Source organism: Nanorana parkeri, unplaced genomic scaffold (assembly GCF_000935625.1).
Source record: "Nanorana parkeri isolate BGI_ZX_2015 unplaced genomic scaffold, ASM93562v1 scaffold432, whole genome shotgun sequence".
Classification (NCBI taxonomy): Eukaryota; Metazoa; Chordata; class Amphibia; order Anura; family Dicroglossidae; genus Nanorana; species Nanorana parkeri.
The window spans coordinates 467,894-485,598 of record NW_017306700.1 but is presented as its reverse complement, the minus strand read 5'-3'; the positions used below and the strand labels follow the sequence as shown (position 1 = coordinate 485,598).

At 42.9% G+C, this 17,705-nt stretch overlaps 1 protein-coding gene across 2 annotated transcripts in view; it reads right to left on the bottom strand.

Moving 5' to 3' along the window:
- The window catches only part of LARGE1 (LARGE xylosyl- and glucuronyltransferase 1), a 245,859-nt gene that overhangs the window by 152,601 nt on the left and 75,553 nt on the right, over positions 1 to 17,705 (bottom strand). For both annotated transcript variants that reach the window (XM_018560110.1, XM_018560111.1), the window contains exon 2: positions 16,589 to 16,884. In XM_018560110.1, the coding sequence (XP_018415612.1) occupies positions 16,589 to 16,884 (296 nt within the window). The remainder of the gene's footprint in view (positions 1 to 16,588; positions 16,885 to 17,705) is intronic.

Here is a 17,705-nt window from a genome sequence, read left to right as displayed (position 1 = left end):
CCAGTGTATTTCGGTGGAATTCTGAATAATGCTTTGTAAGGATGCACCGATACTGGTATTTCGGTATCGAGTACCAATATTTTTTTGGGTACTCGCCGATACCGCATACCGGAAGTCCCATTCAGGAAGCCAGGCGGCATTTAATGACTCGCCACCTGGGTTCCTGATTAGCAGGGAAGCCGGGCAGCGTGTAAATACTCGCTACCTGGCTTCCAGATTAGCAGGGAAGCCGTCCCCATGCTTCTCGTCACTAGGTGACGAGAAAGCATGGAGCCGACTTCCTGATAGGCCAGGAAGCCCCTTGTCATCAGGTGACGAGGGAGCATGGAGCCGGCTTCCCAGCCAATTAGGAAGTTGGGCAGCGTGTAATGACGTGCTGCACGGCTTCCTGATACTGGAAGTATCAGGCTAGGCATCGGAGCATTTGGGCGAGCACGAGTACTCGACCAAATACTTGGCATCGGCACAGATACCGATACTAGTATCGGTGTATCCCTAATGCTTTGTATTGTTCACTTCTGGCACAAAAATAACATTAACTGTCAGATAAACTCGCAGGTTGTGTATTAATGGAGTGTTATATTTTCAGAAAGTCATTGAAAAAATGTGAGGGACTTCTGCTCTGCTCAGAGACAGATAGATGCCGAATGAGGCCTGAGGTAGGTAGCGGCCTCTATGACCAAGCCCTACACCACTGCGAAATGCGTGACAGGAGCTGCCAGTATCCAGAAGAATCTGAAGCGAATAAAGCTTGTTGAATGAAGCAAGTTGCTGTGGTTCTTGTTTCTTTGGTTTTTACATGAAAATGCACCTTGTTCAAGTAATGTAGGATTTTAAACAGATGTCATAGCAACTTCATTGCCCACCACTTACTAATAACATCCAGTAATTATCTACTGAGCAAGATTTTCCATTCTGCTCTCAAATAAGTTTTTTCAAAATGTGCCAGCTTAGTATTTAATTGGTCGGTCGTTTTTGAAGTGAACAATCTGTTGTCGAGAAATCTTTATTGCATCAAATGTAAATTGTTTGGTCAGTTTAAGCTATTGGGATGCTAAGCTTCTTATACTAAATGGCCTAGAGCCTGTGGATCGCTAATCATCACATCTACACTATAAGGGCAAAACTATGTGGACAATACTGCCAAATTACTAAGTTTAGGTATTTCCAGTGAAGGGTACTGTTTGTGCTACAAATTACACATATATTTTAGACAATTATGGGCTTCTTACTTAGTAGGAACAGTATGGGGAAAGCCCTTTTCTGTTCCAGTATGACTGTGCTCCATGAAGACATGGTTTGAAGAGTTTGATGTGGAGGAACTCAAGTGTCCTGCACAGAGCCCTGACCTCAACCCTACTGAACACCTTTCAGATGACCCTGAATGCCTATTGCTATCTGGATCTTCTAGTCCAACATCAGTACCTGACCTCGCAAATGTTCTGACTAAATGAACACAAATTCCCACAGACACACTCCAAAATCTTGTGAAAATCCTTCCCAAAAGAGTGGAGGGCTGGCCAACTCTATTGATGTCCATGGTTTTAAAATGGGATGCTCAACTAGCGCATAAAGGTGTAATGGTCAGGTGTTCACAAACTTTTGGCTTATACACTGCCTGGCTAAAAAAGTTAAACACTAATATTTTGTTGGACCACCTTGATTACGGCATGCATTCGTAATGGCATTGTTTTGATAAGCTTATGCAATGTCACAAAATTAATTTTTATTTATTTTCCCCCAGGATCTTGTAGTGATGATGGGAGAGCTGGACCACTGTGCAAAGTCTTCTCCAGCGCATCCCAAAGATTCTCAATGGGGTTAGGGTCTGGACTCTGTGGTGGCCAATCCATGTTTAAAAATGATGTCCCATGCTCCCTGAACCACTCTTTCACAATGTGAGCCCGGTGAATCCTGGCATTGTCATCTTAGAATATGTCCAATGTCCCATCAGGGAAGAAAAAAATCCATTGATGGAAAAACCTGGTCATTCAGTATATTCAGGTAGGGAGCTGACCTAAGTTTTGGGGACATAATGATGCTTAACCTAAACCAATTATCCAATGGAAGGCTCTGACCTATTTGCTTAGCTAAATCCAGGTGGTGACTTTTTTTTTTGCCAGGCAGTGTATATATAGAGAACAAATATCACTATCTGCTTTCTATTATGTTCCCCTGCGATATCTGGCAGAGTCCTACGGAGCTCCACTCCATCATTGAGCAGAAAGAGCTCTGTGATTGGAGGAGAGCAGATCATCTAACTTTGACAGATCACATGACCACGCTCCCCTCCTAACTTTCATCCTGTTCTATTGCTCTTACATATGGCCATATGGAAAAAGCACTGTACATTTATAAAACATATCAATGTGCTTTACAAATGTGCTCTGCACCGCTCCGGATTCAGGCCTCGGAATCCAGTGGAGTGGTGTGGCCATATGCATAGTTATGTGCAGCCTATTGCATTCGGTTGTGCACACAAATGTGTGTGTGTGTGTATATATATATATATATATATATATACACACACACACACACACACACACATAAAATACGTACCCAATACGTACATACATACACAGACCTGAGACATCCAGGATTCCCATCTCTTCAACTGTCCCTTACCTCTTCCAGCAGAGGTGCAGTAATGAAGCAGGGAGGCTGGCAGATGGTCATGTGACCACCCACCTGGCTTCCTGATCGGATGGGAAGCCTGGATTCCTGATTAGATGGGAAGCCTGGGAAGCTGCAGCCACCACACTCCCTCGCAGCTTCACAGGCACCGAGGACTGCGGCTGTTGTGAGGAATGTAAGTGGCAAGTGCTGCTGCACTGCTGAGCTGGTCACAGAGAGATCTTTGTGATCTCTCCACTGGCTCAGTGACTAAAAACGCGGCTCCCGCTGTCGCAGTTTCGGTGTTGCACTTGGCGTGATTAAGGTGTGCCCAGGCCTATGGCCACATGCGGTGCAGGCAGCCATAAAGCTGCTTATAATGACTCCCATTCAGTCCTGCGCCCGGGGCAAGTGCCCCCCGGTTGTTACGCCACTGCATAGTTTATCTGTTTGCCCAAGTTCTGCAGCTGGATCCACCTGCACTTCTACTGAAGCCCCCCTTTCCCCTCTCTGGCAGGATTACACTCCGTTAGGTTTTTTCTTGGACTGGCGGGTTCCATGGCGCATATTTAACAGGTACTTCTATAAATAAAAAAACAAAACACACACAGGAGTGCTGAAGGCATTATAAATAAACATTCTATAATTGCTCTTTTTCATTCCTTCCCCTTTATAACCCACTTAAAGGTCAGTCTAACATCTCCCTGGCAGAACTAGCTTATTCCCGGTACAGAATGAGCAATTCTCTGACTCATCATTGAAATAAAAGTAGAAATAGGTGTTCTATATATAATTCCTCAAGATTCTCTGATTTTAAAAAAAGACAGCGGGTCTTTGGGTATTGTGTGATAGGATTACAGAAAGATGTATTTTGTTTTCCTCTTCCGATTTCCCAGAATAAACAAAACTTGGAAATACCGGCGTGATTTCATCCGTAGCGTACACGGCACCAGGCCGCACTATCATACGCGCCTAATTTTCTCCGGATATTGGAGGAAGAAGTATATATCCCCCAGTGCTAGCACCTGAACAATACAGTAGAGTTATGTCTGTTCTTTTTCTGCAGACATAATCTGTACATCAATAGGGAATCAAAGCAAAATGTGTGAAGATGCAGCTGCTGGGGAAGGTTCTGCCAGTCAGGAGTGAAGCCATCTTGCTCCAGGGCCTAAAGCTCATTACATTAGATATAAACCCTAAATAGATAACGTTTACTTTGCAAAAGCTTTGTGTCTCATTAACAATTGCAATGTGTTTCTTCATAAAATACTTTTTTGTTGCATTTCAGTGATGCTGATTTCTTGCAGCCTCTTTTCAGCCACTTTCCGTCTACCTGCACTCCTGCAATGGCTGCATGGCATTTCTCAGGGTGGATATCCTGATGGTGGCTTCAGTGGACCATGACTGTGCAATGTGCGTTGAAACGGCCACCTGTAGTCTCATCTGGAAGTTCATGTCATAGGGAGACAACACGTGATAAAAATAGGGAAACAGGGACAGGGCCTTGTCACCCTGTGATAGGAAGTGCCTGAACAAGGACAAGAACTAAGAACCCCCCTGTTTATGTTACCGATTTACATAGTTTGGGGAAAATGAGGGTGGCACCTTGTTTTTTTGTATGTCACCATCATTCTTTCCACACAGTTTGGGGTTTATAAGAACTCCTTACTGTCACAAGGGGCATAGGAGATGGGCCAGCACACAGAGTAATTAGACATTTACAGAAGAGTACTCTTCCTGGAGCAGTCAAATTTGACTGGCACATTGCAAGTCAATGAAGACGATTTATGGAAAGAACAAAAAAAATGAAAGTAAGGATTTAAAATACTTGATATTTCTGTGCTTTTACCTGAAAATTTAGTGAGAGGGTCTTTTTAAAGGGCCTCCATTGTTTAGAATAATGTATTTAAATAACTGAATGACGCTACAAAAAAATATTGTATTTCAGATTTCAAAAAGGCAGTATAAAGGCAAGGTTAAAAAAAGCTTGCTTTTTGCATAATATATTTTCCAGCTCCTCGCACTGGGGGTGTGGCAGGGGGTGTGTCCTCTGACTACATACTTAGCACTGAAGGTATCCCTTTCGTCACCTCAGAAATGTGGTGGGCGTGGCATTTGTATGACAGCGTCTCTTCCCTTATTGCAATGTGTCGGATTTTGTTGTACTTGCTGTTAGTATCATTTCTTCTCACCTGACAGTAATTGGGAATATATGAGATGAAGAATGGCGCTAGGCACGCCCATTGCGCTAGAACACATTAAATGGCGGAATGATTCTCAGCTCTATCACACATGTTTGGATGCACTCTTTCCCCCTCCTTTTGGGGGGAAAAAAGTGCGTCTTATGGAGCGAAAAATACGGTAATCACTTCTCCTAATTCAACAATAATTCAGAGGCATCAAACAATATACCGGAGCCCAACTGTTTTATTTAAAGACATAATTTTAATTAGGGATGCACAGATACTTTTCGAGTACCAGTGCCGATACTTGGCATTTTCATGAGAACTACCAGGGTTGCAGCGGTTGCAGCTGGGACCTGGCTCTGGCGCTCCACCACTGTCCTGAAATCATTAGTCGATATTGTTTTAGAAAAACTGTCACATGACAAACAAAAATTTATCAGTACTCGTACTTGTAAGTACTCGGCAAGTACCAGTACTTGCAAAACTGGTATCTGTGCATCACTTTATTTAAAAACAAAATCATACATTAAAACAGAGATGTACAAATCCCAGGAGCTCCGTGTGCTCCTTACAAATGACAGCTGCCTCCTAACTTTTGAATTTTTCTCTAGTGTAGTCTTGGAGCTCAAAAGTATCTGTATATGTACTTGTACTTGTACCGAGTACTGTACTTGGTATCTGTGCAACCCTAATTTTAATGCAAACACAATTGCCACCTGTTCATCTCTCTATAGCAGGTATACCCAATCCCTGGCACTCCAGCTGCATTGGAACTACAAATCTCATAAGGCATTGCTCTGACAGCTTCCCTGTAAGACTCCCAGGCATGGCTTCAAGATGAATATGCATGATGGGATTTGTAGCCAGAGCTGGGGGGCCAAAATTTGACTACCCCAGCTCTATAGTATAACATCAGTAACTCCAGTGTAACCGACATGCTTTGTTTAACAGACATTTTCTTGGAAGGGTTTCATTGCCGTCTATGTCCGACAAATTAAAAATCCCTAATAGGAGCTTTTGGAAGGCGTTTCAATTTAAAAAAGGAAGCCATTGTAATAACTAAATACTCACCGTTTAGCACCTTTACCTCCTTGCATCGCAATGGGAGACCGATACATGAGATCCTCATAAATTTCATGATGCTTTTTAATGGCAGCTCATGCAGCAGAGCAAGTATAGGTCCCACTGCACCAAGGATGTTGGGAAAAAGGTTTCTATCACATTTCTGCTTAAGAATAGCATGCTGAGCAGGAGAAGTCACTACACACAGGAGCTGAAATTCAGATGTATGCACTCATAGCTTTCAGTTTGTTTCATTATTTGTTGTTGTTGTTGTTGCTCTCTGTAACCTAATCAGGAAATTTCCCTTTACTTCCTGTCTCAGAGACACAACAGTAAATTAGATCGCGACCCCCCCTGTTCACTTGCGGGACCCCATATGGGGTCGCGACCCACACTTTAGAGGACATCTCTTCAAAGCCAGGGCTAATTCCTCTCTTTGACAGTTGTCACAAAAGCAGGTGCCCCACGCCAAAGATTTCCCTTCACTTCCTGTTCAGGTGACAAATATGTACTGGATTTCCTCCCAAATTCTATCCTGGAGACAATGGTCAATAAAGAGAAGGTAAATCTCCTTATTAGAGACATAGGCAGCAATACAAACTTGGCTCTAACTCTCTAAAAATATATTTGGCTGCAGATATAATTTAAGACGGGGTGCATCCACAGTTCACAGTCTGGTTTCATACAGGAATCCCTACCCCTGACTGCATGCTTTTTGGCTGCCTCTATCTAACTGCCTAACACAGATGGTCCCGCTGTAAGTAGAGACTGAGTAAGGTGTATCTCTTCTCTGAAACAGGATAATCTGATCTCCATCTATCCAAGTCCACACACATCATAGCAGTAAGCCAGCCTGGTGAACAGTATTATAGCTTGGAAGTTGCACTGCTGTAAATATGAAAAATTCAGAAGCAACATTCTATTTATTTCATTCTAATCTATTTACTTCACTGAAAAGAAATGATAAAATATATCTTTCAGCTCAGTTCATAACAAATTAAAGGACAGGCTCAGGTTTGATTAAAAAAAAAAAAAACTCCCGGCACCCCTCCCTAGCCCCCTATGCATACCCAGAGTAGTCAAAACCTAAATCACATTTTAGCCAAGAGGTCCTCTGTTCCCAGAAGCAATTTGGAACAGATGCCTAGGATCTGGCAGGTTGAACTGGCTGCAAAGGAAGGTCGTAGTGCTGGGTATGCTAGAAAAATAAATTGGATCAGAAGCCTAAGAACTGGCAGGTTGAAGTGGCTGCAAAGAAAGGTCGTAGTGCTGGGCTTGCCAGAGAAATACATTGGATCAGAAGCCTAAGGACTGGCAGGTTGAAGTGGCTGCAAAGGAAGGTTGTAGTGATGGGCTTGCTATAGAAATAATGTGGAACAGAAGCCTAAGAATTGGCAGGTTGAACGAGCTGCAAAGGAAGGCCATAGGCTGGGTTTGCAGAAGATGTCCAATCTCTTAATGACATTAGCAAAATCTGAGGCTTATTGGAAGTGGGAAGGGGTTATACTGGGCTGCCCTTACAGCTCTCGCTTGCCATCATCCAATCTCCTGTAGGTAGCAGCATAACCCAAAGTTCCTGAATACTTTCCTATGTCCCGCATTGTAGGATTAATAAATATAAGCTTAGCTCAGTTCATCACAAATTAAAGGACAAGTTCGAGTTTGTTAAAAGACCTCCCTCTTACCTTCTTTAGTGCTGGGTTGCCAGAGCCTGCAGCCTGCAGACTAATATATTTCAATGGGATGGGATGTTGCTCTTTCAAGTCTATGGGTTCATGGGTAGCCCGGCACCATATATTTTTACCATCTGGGCTGCAGACAAAATGGGAGAGGCCACGAAGTTGGTAAGTAACCACTTGCTCGGGGGGATTGATGTTGGCTAGGCTACGTATGTTTAAAGGGCTAGGGAGGGGGGCTGGGAGGTCTTTTAACAGAAAACCTTTACAAAAAAATATATATACAAAAACATCATACATCCCCTTTAACTGGACTCCTGCTGAAATAAAGTTTCCTCTATGGCCACCTGCCGCAAATAGCCTTCATGTATACTTTTTGTATCTGCACTCCTAATGCAAAGACTATTGCAGCAGCAGCGACGAGTGACACTTGAGTCATTCGGCCTGGCATGACGATTAATGCAGCGAGCTGAGGTTTGTGTTTGGGAACCATGAAACCCACTGTTTATTAATGGCTTGCGGCGTTATTGATCGCACCTTTTTTATTTAACAAGGAGAGGCAGGTCGCAGCAACATTAAAACTTCTTAGAAGGCCATTAGGACTTTTTAAAACAGCGGAGTGTCTGGAACAAAAAGTTCAGGAGAGGCAGGTCGCAGCAACATTAAAACTTCTTAGAAGGCCATTAGGACTTTTTAAAACAGCGGAGTGTCTGGAACAAAAAGTTCAGGAGAGGCAGGTCGCAGCAACATTAAAACTTCTTAGAAGGCCATTAGGACTTTTTAAAACAGCGGAGTGTCTGGAACAAAAAGTTCAGGTCAGTTCAGATGTGTTATTCGGCTTTCTAAAAGCTCAATTTACTAATGCACTGCTCAATTTTGTTCTTACTAATCCAACAGTAACCTGGAGATTGTACAATTGCTACAAATTAATGTAATATTGAATGAGTACAAGGACTAACACCCATTTTGTCTTAAAGGATTTGTATAGGCATGACCTAAATGTAGCCCCCCCATCATTACCTGGGGCTAATTTTTCTTTTACTTTGCTCCTGTAAAAAGAAACAACTTTTATTACTCAATCACCAGGCATGTCATCACCAGGCTTGTAAAAGTCTTGCAGGCAGCTGCTGCAAGGTCAGATCCTACTAGGGATGCACAGATACTTTTCGAGTACCAATGCAGATACTTGGTATTTTCATGAGAACTACCAGGGTTGCAGCGGTTGCAGCTGGGACCTGGCTCTGGCGCTCCACCACTGTCCTGAAATTTTTAGTCTGTATTGTTTTAGAAAAACTGTCACATGACAATAAACAAAAATGTATCAGTACTTGTACTTGGAAAAATGGTATTGGTGCATCCCTTTATATATGTTTATAAAAACAAAATCATACATTAAAACAGAGATGTACAAATCCCAGGAGCTCCGTATGCTCCTTACTAATGACAGCTGCCTCCTAACTTTTGAATTTTTCTCCAGTCTAGTCTTGGAGCTTGAAAAGTATCTGTACTTGTACTGAGTACGGTACTTGGTATCAGTGCATCCCTAGTTCCTACTAACATAGACACCCCCCAGAACTACATCTCTCAAGAGCCCTGTACTTTTACACAGCATGTAGGCAGGCTCCTGGGAGCCAAGGCAGCAGCACTGTTTTGCTGGAAAAAAAATGAATGCATGCATGTGGAGCGGGACAGGGGGGGGCATGGGAAAGGCAGAGTCCTGTAGTCCAGTAGACAGGGCTGCAGCGTTGCTTGAGATGTCATAGAAGCAGAGGCACTGTATTGCATTTGCCGTATTTCAGTTCAAATGGAATTTGGTAGCTTCCTGGATTTATGGCAGATCAACATGTATTTTTGTGTACTTGCAGAGTTTTAAAGGGATATACCATGGGGAAATGTACATGTGCTGGAAATATACTGTATATATAAATATCCTGCAACAAAATTAAAGGCAAAAGTGCAGAAATATAAAATATGTTAAATGCGTGCTTGCAGTCATTTCCTTGGCATAAATTATTATTTTAGTCACTTGCATTGTGCCTCTGAACTTGCTGTGGGACTGACTGATTCACAAAATGTCCATTTTCTAGCACAGTCCCCTCACTCCTTGCATGCCAAGGCCCTCCCCTCTTCTGGGAGTGTCTAATTACTGTCTGTGCTGCCCCAGCTCATCTGCCCCTCCCCTCCCTAAAAAACTGTTATGTAGCCAAAGAGCTATTATTGCTGTCATAGTTGAATAGTTGCAGGGTTAGGCGTGAAGGGGAGTACTATAGAGTTTTGATTTGAGTGACAGCTCTGAGTCTGCTGGAGCTGCTGACATCACCTCCACATTGAATGTATGCCTAAAATGCATTCAATGCATATATAATCCTATAGAAAGATTGTTGTTGAAATACATGGTCTGGCATCAGGGTCTCCTTAACGGTTTGGCATAACTAAAAGGAAGGAAGGAGCCATATTGTCCTTTACTGCATGCTAAGGTTCCATCCTCTGAGTCCTACATCATTGCTGGGGCCACCAGAGAGGTCAATATAATACAGATATTCCTCACTTTACGACTTACCTGCTTTGCGACCACTCGCACTTACGACCAGCTCTCTGACCTTACGTGCGGTAACGTGGCAGCGGCAGTGTGACGTCTCACCGGCGGAAGTGCTGTACTTCGTTCTCCACTGCGGGTCTCGGTAAGTATTTTATTACCCGATTTACAGTACACTGTTCAGTACTGTACATCTGCAACACTATACCGTATACAGTTCCTCGCTTAACGACCAATTTGTTTAATGGCGTGGTCGTAGGAACGGAACTCAGTCGTTGAGTGAGGAGTACCTGTATTTCTCCTATTGCAGGGACTATTTTTGGGGGGTTTTATTTTATCTTGACAGTGCTGCTTTAAGCGTGCAGCTTTGTCAAAGATGTTTTGTAGCAACACCAATGAAGAACCAGTTACATGGAAAAAGAATTCTAGGGAAAAAGAAATGCGGTCAGTTGAAATTTTACTTCACACTAAATGTGAAAAAAAAATAACCGTCTTGGCAAAATGATGAATTCAGAACATCAAAACACTGCAGCATTTATTCCAAAGCAGAGCCACAGAGAGGAGGAAAAAGGATAGCAATGCGCTAAGACTCGGACAGACGTCTGACTGGATTAAAAGAGCTCTAAGAAAGAATGGAGACTTCTAGCCCCTAGACAAGACAAGAAAAGGCCAGATATGTGCTTGATGTGTAATCTATCTATTAAACATGTCAACAGCCAAAAAAGCCTTTGACAAGACACAAAAGTATGTCACAGCTCCACTCCACTCTCGGCATCACTGTTCGGGAGTACTGCGGGTGCCGGCCAGGGAGCTGCCCATGCTTTGTGAAAAACTGCATGCCAAGAAGAAAGACAGGCCTGGAGCACAAGAAATGGAAAGAATTGTGCGGAGGGAAAGCATGACAGAAGGAGAAGGAGAGCCAGGCACCAAGAGTTAAAATTTAAGTCAGGAAAAAAAAGGTAGAAGGAGGTGCCGATTACCGGACTGGACGAAAGTTCGGCAGGGCGGGACTTCCTAAAGTGTGGTCCATGCGGAGGTGGAGGAAGTTTCCAGTCGAGGACGTTTCCGACAGACGGGAGTTTTTACCTCCTGCCATTGTTTTTTTTCTGTCCTGGTACTGGATCCTCGTGGCTCTCATCACAGCAGTCTTTTTGGCGGTTTGGGCTTAAAGTATCTGCGGTCAACAGAAATAGTCCATGAGGTGGTGATGTTGTGGCTGGGGGTCCGTCGTTAGTTATCTGAAGCCGCAGACCAAGGTTATGGGTGGCTTTTTGTTACCTTATGTGCCTTTAAGGACCCGGAAACCAGTTGTTTAATTATTTCGTTGTATTATTTTGTTTTGTAGTATTTGGTTATCTATTTAATTTCAATATTTAATTAATCAACTGGCTGCTGTGGCCCTTTTGAAGTTAAAAGGGGGTTTGGTTTTAGACAGGCTACCTCTAAGATACACTTGTCAAGCGCGGCACACACCTGACATCACCCGCTTGGCAGTCAACAAGATCCTGTCCCCACCCATAGACCACCAGACTTTCACATATTTCACCTGTCGGGCCAATAGCCCTGCACTGTATGTGAGCATAGCGAAGGCCCTCCCACAACCTGGAGCACTGAAGAGATAAGGAGAGCACCTGAAGCCTGCCAGAGTAAGGAACAAGGTAAGCATTACATCTTATTCCTCTACTACTAGACTTGCACCCTAGTACAAGGGTAGTTTTTGTGTAATTCCCCGAGTTCAGCTTTAAATCGCTAATATTAAAAGTACTGAAGATGGAACCAATAATAGGATAATGGTTCATTTTGATAATCCTATTATAGTTTTAGCCTTTAGTATGTTCAATATTAGTGATTTAAATAAAGACTATTTTTAGCAGGTGATGCCTTTTCCACCTGGGCACTTGTATTTAAACATTGTATGTCATTGATGGGACATATGAAATATTGATATATGATTCGTGTATCTCTTTAGGATCTGATTATACTGATCACTTGCGCTATATAAATAGTCCCCCCATCCTGCTCCTCTCCATCTCTATGAATCAGCCCATCTATAGAGTGAAACGCTTCAAAGGGGGAGGTTCGAGGCGGGGCTACCAGTGTGCACATCCAAAACAATAAAGTATTATGAAAAAACGCTGATATCAGCAGACGGTCATTATAAAACGGATATAATACAAGAGTTTCAGTTATATATTTAACAGATTAAAAGGGAGCAAATAAGAGAAGCTCACTGTTAGGGTTACATGCACTTTGAGCTTAGAATTCTGGGAAATCCCATCACTGGTCTCCTGTAGAGGTGCAGGAAGCCAGCAGTTCATTGAATGTGCCAGCAGCCATGCAAAGCAGAGAAGTATTTTTGCACAAAGCTGGCCTTTGGCGTTTTTAATGTAAACGGTCACATAACACGCTCCATTATCACTATCTGTAATGATAAAAAAGCTAATGTGTATGGTGTAAGCATTCCTCTAAATGCCATCTATCCATCCAGATCTGAACCTTGCCCTCCTGTTTGCAACTATTCCTTCCTTCTCTTTTGTATGTCAAGTATAAGCAGGCAAGAAAAAGGGAAAGAAGCTCAGCTTCCATGATGTAACGGGAGCCTCCCCATTTGTGCTAAATGTATGCTATTTGGTCAGCCAGCATGTACATGGGGGCAGAGGCACATACTTTGCTGTCTCACTGTGGTGACAATAGCGATTGTAATATCTCACTAATAATACCCTCTTTTCTACTTAGGCCAAAGTTTTTTAAGAAGTGAGCTAGCATAGAAGATGTGAAAGCTGGCTGGATGGGAGATCTGACCGGGAGAAATACAAAGCTGTGACCAGGCAGAAATTCTTCTTTGGAACTAATGACAAAAATTAATCAAGAGTTAATCCCGACCTGCAGATTGGCAAACTAACTAATCATTAGGCAGCAGACAGGAATGGCAGATTAGTTGCAGAGCTGTAAACACAGAATGATATGGAGGAGCCTAACGTCTGTCTGTGCTCCATACAGCCCATAAAAGATGGTGTAGCTATGAGAGCCAGTGGGTGAAAACTGGTACAATAAGGGCAATGGCTTTAGGAAAACGTGTGAGCTTATATGCTATCTATCTCTATCTATCTATCTATCTATCTATCTATCTATCTATCTATCTATCTATCATCTAAATCTACATTGTTGCATCATAAAATGAGTAGTGCAAAACCATATTTTATTTGTAAATACAAGATTTAAATCTGCTTGTCATGATCTTGAACCATCAGAGGGCAATACAGTATTAAATGGTTTAGTAATTACATTTATTTATATAGTTTAGTAGCCAAGTCTAGCGCAGAGACCATAGAAACCCTCTCCATTTCAAACATTCTGTCCTTTGTTCTACTCTTCTCTCAGTTGTTTGCCTTCTCCTCACTCCCTAATAATTCTCCCATCGTTTTTTACCCTCTCCACTTTTTCCTGCCCTACATTTTCCTCCTAGTTGCTCTTCTTTATTTATTCTCTCCATCCCTCTCCTCTGCTCTTCTAGTTCTTCTTCTTTCTGTGCTCTTCTCTTCCTCTCCTGTCACCCCCCTCCATTCTTAGCCTACTTTGTCATCCTCCACCCTTCCCTCTCCTCCCTTCCTATGTTCCTCATTGCTCTCCCTTCTCCTGTATTCCCTTCCCATCCTAGTTGGGATGGGAGACCCATCCTTCCTTTTATCTTCCTCCTCTCTTAACCTCCTAGTTATTCTCCTTTCTTTTCCGCTCCTCATCTCTACTCCAAGTTGTTTTCCATTCTCACTTCCAGTCTCCTCCCCTCTCCTGTCCTTTCTATCCTCCATTTTCTACCTAGTCATTCTTCTTTATTATTTCTTCCTAATTATACTCCCTTTCTCTGCTCCTCTCTGCACCTAGTGACTCTCTTCCACCCTTGTGTTTTCTCACCTCCTAGTTTTTCTCTCTTTTCCTCCCTTCTCCTGTCCTCTCCTCTTTGCTCCTCACCTCACTTTTCCTCCCCTCTAATCATCTTCTTTCCTCCCAATGCCTCTCCTTCCCTTTCATCTTCTTTCTTCCCCTCTGCTCTCATCTCATCGTCTTTCCTCCCCTCTTTTCTCTTCTCCTCCCTTCTGCTCTCTTCTCATTTTCTTTCCTCCTCTCCTTTCCTCCTCTTCTCAACTTCTTTCCTCTCCTCTTCTCATCTTCTTTCCTCTCCTCTTCTCATCTTCTTTCCTCTCCTCTTCTCATCTTCTTTCCTCTCCTCTTCTCATCTTCTCTCCTCTCCTCTTCTTTCCTCCTCTCTTCTCTCCTCTCTTCTTCTTTCCTCCCCTCTTCTTTCCTCCCCTCTTCTCTCACCTTCTCTCCCCTGATCTTCTTTCCTTACTTCTTCTCCTCTGTTTGCCTTCCTATCTAAACTAAACACAATAAACCGTTACATAATATGCATTTTACAGGTTTATCGTACTGCATAAGATAAAGAAAACCAATACTCTGGTCTCACCTTAGCAGATATCAATAACTGGATGAGTAAAGTGCAGTAACCCATGGCAACCAATTCGATTTAGCTGTTCATCAGTCAAAACAATAAACAAAATGAGTCACCGGTTGCCACAGTTACTGGGCTCTGCATGCTGCCCTTGGTCTTATTAAAAAGCCCACAAGCTCCACAATCTATTTTCAATCAATCTTCACTCTGAAAAATTATCCATATGCATCAAAGCATGTAGCACATCTCTGTGACCCCCACACATTACAACGCTTCCCTGAACAGCCATTGTGCGCTACAACCCAGGACATCCAAGTCTGATTTTTTTTTTTTTTTACGCAGTCATCTGCCAAGTCCATTTTTTCAGCACTTCGTCCATGCGCTAAGAGGTGGCGGAAAAGTCTTGTGATTAGTGACAGAGTTGGTAATGAAAATGAGGTGGCTGGACACACACACACACACACACACACACACACACACACACACACACACACACACACACACACACACACACACACACACACACACACACACACACACACACACACACACACACACATATGCATACTCCATAGGACTGGAGCCGCTGGGAGGCTGCGCTCTTGTACTGGCATACTGGGGCCAGAGCGTAACGTGTGAAGCCGCATAAGTGTCTGTCACGCTTTTCTCCGCATTCGCAGCCATCTGAAATGCATTCTCTGACTAGGGGGCAAGTGGGACTAACCTGACTGGGTTATTAAGTACAGAAAAAAGCATTTAAGTACTTCGAATCCATTATGCACTTCCACCTGCAGGAATTTTACTTTATTGTATTACTATATAGTAAGTTATTCTAGATGCATGAAATGGGTTTTTTTTAAGCAAAAAAAAAAAAGGTTTGTGAGGCATGTAACCATGTACAAAAAAGAATGAATATTCTGCCTGCAAATTTTCTTTCGTTTCTCCTCCCCGAGAGACAGGCCTGACTCACGCTGTCAATCTGAGTTTCACGGCCCATTTGAACCGCGCATCACGTCCTCCTGAGAGATTCTTATGTTTAAACACAACACAGTCAGCATCGGGGGGAAAACAAACCGTTAACCCGTAAAAGAGCAGGAGAGGAGGCGAAACGCTGCGGAGTCTTTGTTATAACGAGGAGGGAGAAAAAAATTCCTTCATGAAACAAAGCGGTCAAAAAACGGGTCTTTTGTGTGGTTATTGCTTGGGAGGAAGAAAAAAAAACCCCTATAATTGCATAGTTACATGCTTTGGAACACACAACATGTTTTGTAGAGCAAAGAGCTTTCAAATATTCCTAATAGCAGGTTTTTTGAGCCTTTTCAAGCTTGAGTTGTGTTCGGGGTTAAGTGTTGGTAATTCCTACATGTCCTTTAACAATAATGTTGCTTAGATCGCTGGCAGCTGTCTAACCTCACTAAAGACCTTTTATGTGCACCTTGTACTCAGAAAGAGAAAGAAGAGATGAGGTATAGCAAACAGAAAATTATAAATTAAGTGGAACTCCTACCCTTCCTAAAACCCCTGTTTCGGCCATTCTGGTGAAAAAATGGTAGCGGAAGTGGATGGTTCTTTCTCCTGGACTGAAAGTCAATACTGTGTGGCCAGGCTGCCTTTGTCCCTGCTGGACAGATCCCCCTCAGTACACAGAAGATAGAGAGATAGACCTGATGGGCAGCCCAAAAGCCAATGCAAGGCAGCATGCAAGGCAGGCTGACAGCACATCCCATAAGCCAATACAAGGCAGATTGACAGGGCCGCTGCTACAAGTGAGGCATTGGATTTGCATTGTCCTCCTGCAACAGAAAGTGCTGTTCCTGGCAGGCTCTCCAGGTAAGAAATGTGGCAACAGATTCACAAAAACTGATTAGCTTAATAAAACTGTACACAGCAAGATATGATATAAAACACACCGAAAAATAGACATAAGGTTTGCATACACTTCAAATCGTAAACTCCTTTGAGAACCTAGGACTAATGTGAATACTGTAGATCTATAAAATGCTAAGGAAAAGAAAAGGATCGTGGCTATATAAATGAGTAACATAAATTAATTAATTATTAATACCTCGCACTTCTCCACCACTGGTTGCTGACCGCACTCCGAGCTGTTTCCGGCCACGATTCCCGCTCGCAGGCTCTCGCTGTCACCGGTCCCTTCCTCCATAGAGTACGTTTTGGAGCGATTGTTGAGACGATGCAAGGTGCTGCTTTTCTGGAGCAGACTGAGCTGCTTGCGCAGGGCACGGTTTTCCTCCTCCACTTCCCGTACGCGCACCTCCAGGCTCTCCCGCTGACTGGAGGAGGAATAACGGGGACTGTGAGGCTGGGTGTCCAGCGGAGACAGGGAGACGGCCTTTCCATCTGCAAAAGAATGGATTGAAGATATCAGGGAAGATGAAGCAGATAAAGACATGGTAACAGAAACAAAAGTTTGACTTTATTGGCTGTAGGCTGGTTCCAGGCCAGTGTCTCAAAAAACACTGATGCCACAGACCGCCGGAAAACGTATATTTCCAGAAGAAGGTCATCAATGGAAGTCGGTATTTTACTTATTATAGGTTACCTTGAAAATGTATTTTCGGTGGTAGCCCCACTGCAAGGGTTCATTTTATAAAAATGTCACAGGAGGTCAGGCCGGATGTGCGGGGGAGGAGTCAGCTGTCAGAGGAGATCGAGCTCTCCTCCCTGCACCGTTCACTCCTGTGACAGCATGTCAGGATGCAGAGCGGGTACAAGTGATCAGTGACCGCTGAGTGTTTGTAAATAATTGAGTATGTTTACTGTGTCCCCATTTATGAATGAATGGGAAGTGATCTACATCACTTCCTGTTCATTCATGATTGTGGACATGGTAAACATACTATCTCCACAAGTTCAAGTTATGAATGAACAGGAACACTCAGCATAGAGATTTCCTGTTCATTTTAAAAGGGAAATATCAGGGGTCTGTTTAGATCCCTAATATTTCCCAAAGCCCCAACAATAAAGTAAAAAAAAATTAAATAAAAATAAAATATAACAATTTAAAAAGTTTATAAAAAATAAATAAAATATTTGTAAAAATTTGAAAAGGTTAGAAAAACACATTTTCGGTTTCAGTTTCGGCCTGACATTTTTTTTGGTTTTGTTTCAGTTTTGACATTTTCATTTCGGTGCACCTCTACTTTTATCTCATTTTGGCT